Genomic DNA, 11,993 nt, shown 5'->3' with positions numbered 1-11,993 from the left:
ATGGCAAAGTTCCCACCGCCGGACAAGTTCGACTTCAGCCACCCGGAGCTCTGGCCTGACTGGAAAACTCGGTTTCACAGGTACAGGACCGCAACGAAGCTGGATAAGGAGGGAGGAGAAGTGCAGGTGTGTACTCTACTACTACAGCGAAGCAGAACACATCGTCAAGACGTCTGTGTATGATGCTGACGGGGATGAGAACAACTTTCAAATAGTGCTCGACAAACTGGCCAAATATTACGTGCCTAAAGTCGAATGTGATTCATGAGCGGGCAAAGTTTCACCAACGCGCACAGATGCACGGCGAGGAATACATACGGAGTCTGCATGAGCCAGCGGAGAAATGTGACTTTGGAGCTGTAAAGAATGAAAACATTAGAGACAGACCAGTCATCGGTGTCTTGGACAAAGGTTTATCACAGAAACTCCAGTTAACACCAGATGTAACCAGGACAGTACAAGCAACAACATTCAGGCACACGGAATGACTTTAAGGGACAGTGCACCAGATGTGATAAGCAGCATGAGGGAAGTTTGCCCGTATGTATGTATGTTTGCCCCGCTAGGAGCGCAGAGTGCGGAAAGTGCAGGAAAAGAGGGCACTATGCTGTAATGTGCAGGACATCTGCTGTAAGAGAGGTGTGCACCAGGCCATATGAGAAAGAGACATTTTACTTAGGGGCTGTAACAATACACGATTCCACCACACCCTGGCCTATATGTAGCATATGTTTACATAGCAGATGCTACGTGATGTGCAAGCACAGATCTGAATGGGCCAGTTCCAGTTCAGGAGATCTACAGGTTCGGCTCTGGGAGGATTTGGATCGTGATTTGAAACACACACAGAAACAGAAGTAGAGTGCATATAGGTGAATGTATTGATATTTACAGTATTTACAAAGGAAAGACAATCAACTCCAACAAAATAATCAGTCCATAAGCCCACCAGGGCAGAAGTCCATGGCACGAAGACTGGATAAGCCTCAGGAGGAAATTATAGACAATTGGGAGAGCAGGCACAGTGCCTCCTACCGCACTGGCAGATGTATGGCTGTAAGCTCTCCTGGGCTGGTTCTTCAGGCCCAAGGCCTAGTGGTAGCTCGCCATATCATAGAAGGACAAGATTCCTGGGCTAGGATAAGAAACCAGTTCCTGGTTGTAATATACCTCATACAGCACAAACAACGTGTTTGCAAATGGCTTGAGACATCTACAACTGCAGCAGCTCCAAACTTCCTTACTCCATCACTAACAATGGAGCGTCCCCATTTTTAAATAGCCGAAAGTCCCGCGAGATCTCAGACATAATCGGGCTGAAAAAGGACAGCCTAGAAACGGCTGGGTTACACCCTCCCCTCTTTAGTTCATGCACGTCCCTGTTGCATGCATAACTACAGGTTCGGGGTAACTGTGGGAGGTAAGGTCCACTGCATGGGCATGACTGAGAACGTTCATTCAAGATTCAAAAATTCAAGATTAAAAAAACTTTATTGATCCCAGAGGGAAATTGTTTTGCCTCATTACCATTGTTGTCAAAACAGACAGAAAGAAAAGGAACCACAACCAGGAAAGATCCAACACCAAGATAAATACACAATAACATCAATACAGAAAAACTCAATATATAAATATACAGAATACGTAAATAGATAAATGAAATTGGGTCGATATATTCACAGCAAGTTTATGACAGTATCACTTCCCCCATCCCTTACAGAGGGGGGAGGAATTGTACAGATTGATGGTCACAGGTAGAAAGGAGAACATTTAATGTTAATAAGTCTTTGGCTGAACGTGCTCCTCTGTCCAACACACTGTGCAGTGAGTGGGAGGGGTTGTCCAAGATTAAGAGGAGTTTGGACAGCATCCTCCTTTCAGCTACAACATGTAGAGGGTCCAGCTCCACCCCCAGAGCAGAACCAGCCCTCCTGATCGGTTTGTTTAGTCTGTTAGTGTCTCCACCTTCATGTTGCCGCCCCAGCAGACCACAGCATAGAAGATGACACTGGAACCACAGACTCATAACACCTCCTCCCCCTGTATAGAGAGAGGGATGACAGGACTCCCAGATTTCCTGAAGTCCATCACCAGCTCCTTTGTTTTGTTGATGTTCATTTGCAGATGGTTGAGTCCACACCAGTCAACAAAACTGTCCACCACTCCACGGTACTCCGTGACATCTCCACCCTTAATACATCCTACAACTGCAGAGTCATCAGAGAACTGCTGAAGATGACAGGACTCTGAGTTGTACCTGAAGTCTGAGGTGTACAGGGTGAAGAGGAATGGAGACAGAACTGTCCCCTGTGGAGCAGCTGTGTCAGTGTCAGACACACAGTTCTGCAGGCGGACGTACTGTGGCCGGTTAGTGAGTTAGTCCATGATCCAGGAAATCAGGGGAGTGTTGACCTGCATGTTTTTTAATTTCTCTCCCAGCAGTGCAGGTCAGATGGTGTTGAATGCACTGGAGAAATCAAAAAACATGATCCTCACATCCTCACTAAGCCCCCAGGCTTGTCCAGGTGGGTGTAGGTGCGATGGAGAAGGTGTATGATGCCGTCATCCACTCCAATATGGGGTTGGTAAGCAAACTGGAGGGGGTCAAGTGAGGGTTTGACCAGAGGTCGGAGGGACTCCAGGATCAGCCTCTCAAAAGCCTTCATAATATGTGAGGTCAGAGCCACTGGTCTGAAGTCATTGAGGACTCTGGGACATGGCGTCTTATTCACTGGAACAAGGCACGACTTTTTCCACCCTAGAGGAACTCTCTCCAGGTGTAGGCTGAGATTGAAGATGTGTTGGAGAACATCACAGAGCTGAGGAGCACAGGCTTTCAGCACCCTTGGACTGACTCCATCAGGACCTGCCGCTTTTGTGGGATGAAGCCTGTTCAGCTCTCTTCTCACCTGCTCAGCTGAGATTGTTAGGGTGGTGGCTGAGTCGTGTGGGGGAGGGACTGAGGAGAAGTTAGTGAACTGAAGTGGGCGCTGTGGATCAGCCTGGAGTCGATTGAAAAAATGATTCAATTCATTGGCTCGGTCCACTGTCCCCACAGTCTCCTGGCTGCTGGACTTGTAGCCAGTGATGGTCCTCATGCCCCTCCAAACCTCCCTGCTGTTGTTCTGTTGAAGGTTTTGTTCCAGTTTTCTCCTGTACGTCTCCTTCCCCTCCCTGATCCTGACAGACAGCAGTCTCTGGACCCTCTTTGCTGCCTCCCTGTCTCCTGATCTGAATGCCTTCTTTTTGTCATTCAGGATGGCTTTAATGTCCTTAGTGACCCAGGGCTTATTGTTTGGGGAGCAGCAAATGGTTTTTGTGGGTACGTGGGTGTCCACACAGAAATTAATGTAGTCAGAGATGCAGTCTGTCAGTCCATCGATGTCCTCACCATGAGGTTCACAGAGAGTCTTCCAGTCTGTCTCTTCAAAGCATCCCTGCAGGGCAAGGTGTGCCCCCTCTGTCCACCTCTTTACAGTTTTAATGGTGGCAGGCTGCCTGTGAACCAAAGGTGTGTATTGTGGGAGGAGATGTACCAGGTTGTGATCCGACTTTCCCAGAGGGGGGAGGGCAGTGGAGCTGTAGGCATCTTTAACATTAGCATACATCAGGTCCAATGTCCTCTCCTCCCTGGTGGGACAGCTCACAAACTGGGTAAAGGTAGTGGTAAATCGGCTGCAGCAAGGCTTGCGCCTGCGCACTACTTCATGTAGAACTTTAAACACAGCCTGGACAACCGAAATTAATGGGTTACCCAATACTGAATATTGCAGTCAGCTTGGTGGTTGACACTGCCGAGTAGAGCGTCTGAGGACTGTCTCAGCCTCTATTGGCCCAGCAGGCATGTCAACAGAAACAGGATTTGCAGCACCTACTGATGACTCAGATTGGTCAGGCTCCAGATCTCCAGTCTCAGGCTGCACAGACAAATCAGCATCAGGAAAGTTCTCAGACACATTGGCGAGGACTTCTCCGTCCACAGACAGTTCCACAGCTTCAGGTAAGTAAGCTCCAGGATTTTCTTCCATCCTAAGCTCTTCGAAGATTTCCTCTGACTCGTTAGCACTCCATTGGGAGCTGTAAAAGCCTTGCGCATGAAACAGCACCTGGGGTCCACAAAGCAGAAGGTTTCCACCCATGCACAGTTTGTTCATACGGACAGTGAGAAGGGAGCTGTGGCTGCACTGACCAACATCACGCAGCAACTGGCACAACAGTTGACAGCCTAGAAACGGCTGGGTTACATGTAACATTGAGGATTCAGGACAGTGAGGTTGAGTTTAAAATAGACAGTAGAGCTGACACAAGAATCATTTCCAGAAGCACATATGAGGCACTGAAGACAAAACCTAGACTAGAACCTTCACATATTTCCCTTGAATGCCCAGGAGGGAAATTGACAAACAAAGGCAAGTTCAGAACATTCACACGTTATAAACACAGAATATAGCTTTACCATACACATCGTTGATGGTCACACAGTTAACAACCTGTTAGGTAGAGAAGTGTCAGTGGCCTTAGGTTTAATTAGAAGTCTGGAGAATGTGTCAGATGCCCACGACATCTCAGTTGGTCTTCTACAAACAAACCCTGTTAAAATAAACCTTAAAGAAGGCGCAACACCCTATTCCATCACAACAGCTCGACGAGTTTCAGTACCTGCTTCCCAAAGTGAAAGAGGAACTGAAGAGGATGGAAAAGTGTGGCGTGATCACAGAGATAACAGAACCTACTGACTGGTGTGCCCCAATGATTCCTGTTCCAAGAAAAAATGATAAAGTGAGAATGTGTGTGAGACTTAATCGTCTCAACGAAGCTGTAGAGCGGGAAAAATACATTCTCCCCACACTGGATGATATGCTTCATAGGCTTTCTGGTTCAAGCATGTTTTCCCTACTAGATGCTGCAACAGGCTTTTGGCAAATTCCTCTAGACAAAGACGGCGCCAAATTAACCACATCTATAAAAGGGGAGATATTACTTTAATCGCCTTCCGTTCGGGATCTCCAGTGCTCCAGAGATCTTCCAGAGAGAGATGAACAACCTTCTCAAAGACCACGAAGGTGTGGCAGCTTTAATGGATGACATAATCATCTACGGGAAAACTGCTGCCGAACACAACCAATGCCTGAAAGAGGTACAACACACTTTGGAAAAAGCTGAGCTTAAACTGAACAATGAAAAGTGTAAACTGAGACAGAGACAGATTAGATTCCTGGGTCACATTGTAGACGAGCATGGCATTAGACCAGACAGTGAGAAAATACCACCATCAAGCCACCGCAAAACACCACAGAGCTCTTGGTGTACTAGGTATGGTGCATTACTTACCTTACTTGGCAGATGTAACTCACCCACTTAACGACCTACTCAAAGCTGACAATGCATTGGCCTGGGGGCCAGCACAGGAACAAGTATTCACCAGAGTCAAACAAATGCTGACAGAAGCACCAGTGCTATCCTTTTATGATGCCACAAAAAAGACAACCGTAAGTGCTGATGCAAGCAGCTATGGACTGGGAGGGGTTCTCTTACAGGATCACAAGGGACAGCTACACCCTAGACTGCTTAATAGTCACCTGTCAAGCACGACTGGAGCAGCTGTGAGCTATAGAGCTACACCCATTCAAGCCACTGTATTTAGTCCGGCACAGTTGATGTTAGGTCGCCAGATGCGCACCCCGATTCCAACGCTGGAGAAGACTCTCACACCTCAGTGGCCGGATATTACCTTTGTGAAAGCAGCCGGCTAAAAAACAAAAGCTGGCTAAAAAACAAAAGCTGGCTACAAACGTTACTTTGACAAGCGTCCCGCAAGCCAACAATTACCACCACTGACGAGAGGAGACTAGGCTTCTGTTAAACTCGACAACCAGAAAGGATGGACTACGACAGCCACTGTCCTGAGCCGGTGTTTTACACCAAGATCCTACCTAGTGCATACAGATGGTGGAGTACTTCAGAGGAACAGATTTCACCTGCGTCTGATCCAACCAACTCTTCCTCAGCTGGAGCTTGAGGGGGGAGAGGACAGAGATGGGACAGAGACTGTACAAGACAGAACTCACAACAATTCACTTACAACAACATACAACATACATTCACATACAGAGCTACAACAGAACAGCGAAACAGCTGAAGAAAACAAGCCTGCCGCAGTGATGACATCAAGAGGCAGAGTGGTGAAAACACCATCTAACCTGAAAGACTTAGTCACGTAACTAGTTCCAGACACTCATAGATCGCCAGTCAGGCAGATTAATCTTCTATGTAGGTAACTTGCGGACTACCTAGAAGCCCTAGTTTATGGTTATTTTGTTTATGCTGTTAATGAAAAGAAATACAACAAATGTTAGACTAAAATGTTAAATGGAAGAAAACTGTTTCCTTTGGAAAACGTGCACAGTGTGTTACTCAAAGAAAGGGAGGTGTAATGTCAGGAGTTCAGGAGGTACTGGTTAATGCAGTGGAGTGATTTGATGTCAGGTGTATGTGCATGTCAGTGTGTAAGCGGAGGTATCCGTGTCTGTTAGTCCAGCAGCCACTGCAGTACCTGTGTGTTAGCAGCACTGTTAATAAAGTTCCTTGTTGCGATAAGCCAGGAGTGGTTATTATAACATTACAGTTTGGTGGTTCAAGTCCCAGTCCCCCCTGATCCCTATATATACATATGGAAGTGGGCAGAACAGCAGAGCCCAGTTTAGCAGCAATCAGAGATCTGGGGATTCTTGTTTTCATCTCTGACTAAGTTTTTGGAAACTTGCACTTTTGACCACACACAGTTTTGATCTATGATAATACGACATTCAGCTGTTATAGACACTGTGAAACACCAGTATGGCCTTCCCCCTTAAGATGAGTGCCTGCTATCTTCTTTCATTTGTTTTACTTTTTACCTCCATTCATTTTGGATTTGTTTGTGTTTGGTGTGAGTTGATGAAGCCTATTGGATCTGTGGGATCTGCCCACTGTACCACAAAAGAAATTAGCAAAGGAACATACGTTATGGAATCATGTCTGTAAACATAAAGAACAATTGAAAAAGAAAAGTTAGGACTAGTGAAATTAACTTCTGAAACCAAACACATCTTAAATAAGTTTGGACTTTTCCCAACAGTCTGGAAACGTCTATTGAACAGGTAGGTGTGACTCGAGTATTCTCTAAGGTTGGATAACTTTAACTTAAAGGACGTCACAGTGATGTAAAACCATCCTGTGTATAAAGGTTACATTGCAGGAGTAAAGATACCCAGAGAAGCTCTGTGGATAAGGAATAATCACAGCCCCCTCCTCCTCCTGGCTGGATACTAAATATATAACAGTAATACCAATATAGCTGATACCAGTAATCGTAAAGATGAGCTGAACACTGTGTTTCCTAGTATAAATACAGCCAGGCAAAGCAGCTTTTTTTCTGTCTGTCATGTCTTTGTTGCAGCTCGAGGTCAATACCACTGTTGGTCTGCAGTATCAAACGTCACAGGAAGTAGCTCTGTTTGGTTTGTTTTCCGTGGGATCGAGCTGCTCCTTCCTTTATATTAACAGTGTTTTACTTTTCACCCTGAGGAGTAAGCAGGTGTTTTGTGAGACGGCTCGTTACATCCTGCTCTACAACCTGCTCTTTGCAGATACTGCTCACATGGTGTCAATTATTCTGCTTTACTTACTGGCAGCTTTACGGATGCGACTGACCTACTATTCATGTGCTGCCCTGATCCTGCTTTCTGACTTAACATTAATCATCTCCCCTCTCACCCTGTCTGTAATGTCACTAGAGAGATTCGTGGCTGTGTGCTATCCACTGAGGCACGCTGCCATCTTTACCACGAGAAGCACAGGGAGGGCCATTGCTCTGGTTTGGGCCTGGAGTTTTATTTACATGCTCATTCGAGTTTTCATGCTGTTATATTTGCTCACACAAACCTATATAAGTGTCTATATGAGTGACTTCTGCTCTAAGGAAGCTGTTATTGTTGCCTCAGTCTTTAATGATTTAGAACAAACGTGTTCCAGCACCGTCTTCCTATCAACAGGTGTAATAATCATTACCTCCTACGTTGGTGTAGCACTTGTTGCCAGGTCTGCCGCAACAGGAAAAGCCTCAGCCAGAAAGGCCCTTCAAACACTTCTGCTTCACCTGATTCAGCTGAGTCTGATCCTGACCTCCTCTTTCTTTTCCAACATCATTGCAGCCTTTGGTAGAACAGTGGGAAGATTAGCCCTTACACGGGTTTACGGTGTGCTTTTCGTGTTCCTCAGCATCCTTCCAAGGTGTCTGAGTGCTCTCATCTATGGTCTGAAGGATCAAACCATCAGACCCGTCCTCATGCAAAATCTCTGCTGCCAGTGGAGATGTTCAGTCGTGCTCAACATGTACCACTGATATATTTACATTTACACACCATCTCACACAATGCACGTGGCTACATACGTTTTGTTGCTACAGCAATAATAAGGATGTATTTCTATATTCTTATAACAATCTTTAAGGTTGGCTGATGTCATCAAAGCTGACGGGAGTTCTGGAAGAATATCCTGGCATTTTTCTTCTTGTCTCCTCTTAAATACAGTTTAACTCAAACATCCACCTTTTTAACATATTTTCTTATGCTGTACTTGAAGCTGATGACCTATCATTTGTGTAATTAAAGGTTATTACAACACCTGTGAAAAGGTGGTACAACATTAAATCATCCCAGTGGTGTGGAATACTTTTTGTACAACCAAATTACTATTGTATAACAAGAGTATATATAGCATTTAAAGCAGTAAAAATTTGAATATTAAGATTTAATTAAATATAAATACTTCCTAATATTTAAGAAAATGAAATAGTTTTGATCATGATTAGTAAAGTAAAAGTAGATTAGATTCAGTTTTTGATATGTTAATAGTAACTATAATATGAAAAATAAGTCACACTTCATTTTGCCTTTCTTAGTTTGTTTTATTACTGCAGTAAATGCATGTTGTGTTAGTGTTTTGATGCTGAAACACAAGCTGTGTAATCAAGATTAAAGCTTTAAAGCTAAAGGCAGAAGAAACATTGATGAAAGCAAACCAGACTGTCATCACCTCTCATGTCATGATCCTGTTGTACTCATGTTTCTGAACTTCTGCCTGCGTAATCTAAATCAGTGTCCAATGGAGGTCTGGACTTAGAATCATACTCAAAATAAAAGCGGAAAAGTCTGATCTAACTTGTTCGAAAATTAAACTCAAATTGTGGCTCAGTAGTGTGTGAGGCCTCCACGTGCCTGTGTGCACTCCCTACAACGACTGGGCTTTGCTCCTGATGAGATGACTGATGTTCTCCTGAGGGAGCTCCTCCGAGACCTGGATCAGGGCATCAGTCAACTCTTGGACAGTCTGTGGTGCGACGTGGATGGAACGAGACTTGATCTCCCAGAGCTGCTCGACTGGATTCAGGTCTATGGAACGGGCTGGCCAGTCTGTAGCATCAATGTCTTCCTAATCCAGGAACTGCTGATGCACTCCAGCCACATGAGGCCTAGCACTGTCATGCATCAGAAGGAAGCCAGGGCTCACTGCACTAGCATGTGGGCTGAGAAAGTCAGGCTGTTACTTAACGGCTGTTGGGGCACCTCTGGCTAACACATAGAGATCTGTGCAGCCCTTCCAAGGAAATGGCTCCCCAGATCATCACTGACCCCGTGATGCTGGAGGATGTTGGGAGACACAGCAAACATTCTTGCCACAGTGTGCTTTGATGTGCCATTTTGGATGAGCTACCACTACCTGAGCAACGTTTGTGGATGAAGACAAATGATGAAGAAAAATGGACCATTCATATTACTCAATACTCTTGTTTTCTTGTGTTGTGAGGTCTGCTAGCTTAACTCTGTTAGCCATGGCTGCTTCTCCCTCTTCTTCTTCTTCTCCCTCTTCTTCTTCTCCTGCTCTCTCTTGCTCAGTGTGTCATATGTTTAGTTTTTCCTCTGCCTCCTTTAGTGAGAAGGGAATTTGTAATAAATGCAGTTTATTTGCAGCTTTGGAGGCGAGGCTGACTGATTTGGAGACTCGGCTCCGCACCGTGGAAAACAAGCCAGCTAGCCAGGTCCCGGTAGCCGGTGTGGAGCCAGCTAGCCTAGCTCCTGTTAGCCTAGCTCCTGTTAGCATAGCTCCTGTTAGCTGTCCCCCGGCAGTTCCCGAGCAGCCGGGAAGTCAGGCCGGCTGGGTGACGGTTCGTAGGAAGCATAACCCTAGACACTCGCCCAAGGTTCACCACGACCAGGTTCACGTTTCTAACAGATTTTCCCCACTCAGCAACACACTTGCTGAGAAACCCACTCTGGTTATTGGCAGCTCCATAGTCAGAAACGTGAAGTTAGAGACTCCAGCGGCCATAGTCAAGTGTATTCCTGGGGCCAGAGCGGGCGACGTCTAATCCTATTTAAAACTCCTGTGTAAGGATAAACGGAAATATAGTAAGATAATAATTCACACAGGAGTTAATTAATTAATTAATTAAAATTAATGTTGAATCGGTGTGTAACTTTGCCAAAACGATGTCGGACTCCGTAGTTTTCTCTGGGCCCCTTCCCAATCTGACCAGTGACGACATGTTTAGCCGCATGACGTCATTTAACCTCTGGCTGTCTAAGTGGTGTCCCGCTAACAACGTGGGCTACATAGACTAAACCTGGGCTGATTAGAAGAGACGGCATCCATCCCACTTTAGATGGTGCGTCTCGACTCTCTAGAAATATGACAGAGTTTATTAGACGACCTAAACCCTGACATGTCAGAGTGGAGCCCAGGACGCAGAGACGCAGTCTTACACACCTCTCTGCAGCTTCCTCACAGCCGTCACCCCCCAAAAACTACTATAACCCTATAGAGACAGTGTCTGCTCCCCGAGTACCTAAATTATTTATATCTAAAACTAACACAAGAGGAGTGATTCATAAAAACCTAATAAAAATATAATTCAGGTCTACATCCCCTCCCGTCCACTGCGCTCAACCAGTGAACGTCGTCTGGTGGTACCAGCACCACAAAGTCGACACCAAGGAAAACTGTTCAGCTCAGTGATCCCACGATGGTGGAATGAGCTGCAGAACTCTGCACGCTCAGCCACCTCACTTTAATATTTAAAACACTGATGAACACAGAACTCTTCATCATCTTCCTTTGCACTTAAAAAAAAAACAAACAAAAAAAACTCTACTCTTCCGTTCTCACATCTCTTGAAACAGAAACACTTCTTTAACAGCACTTTGCTTTGATGTTGTTTCTTCTTGACTTAGATTTTGTTTGCTTGCCTTGTTACTCACTTGTAAGTCGCTTTGGATAAAAGCGTCTGATTAATGACTAAATGTAAATGTAAAATAAAGACGACTCCTCTCTCAGAACAAAATAACAACACAACAATCAAATGTGGACTGTTAAATATCAGATCTCTCTCGTCTAAATCCCTGTTAGTGAATGATTTGATAATTGACCATCAAATAGACTTATTTTGTCTGACTGAAACCCCTTACTGAAAGAGGTTTCTTCCTCTAAAGGGAGTTTTTCCTCTCCACTGTTGCCTAAAGCTGCTCAAATGGGATTGTTGGGTTTTCTATCATTTTTTGAATAAATATTCTCTGTAAGGTCTTAAACCTTAACTAGTAACTTCTTTTGTGAATTGACGCTATACAAATAAAACTGAATTGAATTGAATAATTAAAAAGAGTACTGATACATGATATGATCGTATGGAGCAGAGAACAGTATGACAGTATTACATCACCATGTGCTAACATGTTAATCCTTACAAGTGATGTCACGTGAAGTGGGCGTGAGGACAAAACTCATATACTGAGTGAAAGTTGGTAAACCTTGTAGACAAGCTCTACCAACAGTAACACAGCCTGTAACCTGCTGTCTGCAAAGTATTAATGTTTTTTCATGTGAACTCAGCGTCTCTAGTCCAGACGATGTAGTGTCTTTACAGAATATAATATATGTACTATAATACATAGTGAAGA

At 44.8% G+C, this 11,993-nt stretch overlaps 1 protein-coding gene across 1 annotated transcript; it reads left to right on the top strand.

Annotated features, from left to right (window-relative positions):
- Nucleotides 1–8,383, top strand: LOC113160984 (odorant receptor 131-2-like). Its single transcript, XM_026358456.1, has 4 exons — nucleotides 1–126; nucleotides 4,642–4,739; nucleotides 5,011–5,137; nucleotides 7,439–8,383. Exons 1-4 carry the CDS (start codon nucleotides 1–3, stop codon nucleotides 8,381–8,383), a joined length of 1,296 nt encoding a protein of 431 aa, XP_026214241.1.
- Nucleotides 8,384–11,993: the final 3,610 nt, after the last annotated feature.

This window comes from Anabas testudineus, chromosome 10 (genome assembly GCF_900324465.2).
Source record: "Anabas testudineus chromosome 10, fAnaTes1.2, whole genome shotgun sequence".
Lineage (NCBI taxonomy): Eukaryota > Metazoa > Chordata > Actinopteri > Anabantiformes > Anabantidae > Anabas > Anabas testudineus.
This window is presented reverse-complemented; position numbering and strand designations above follow the sequence as displayed.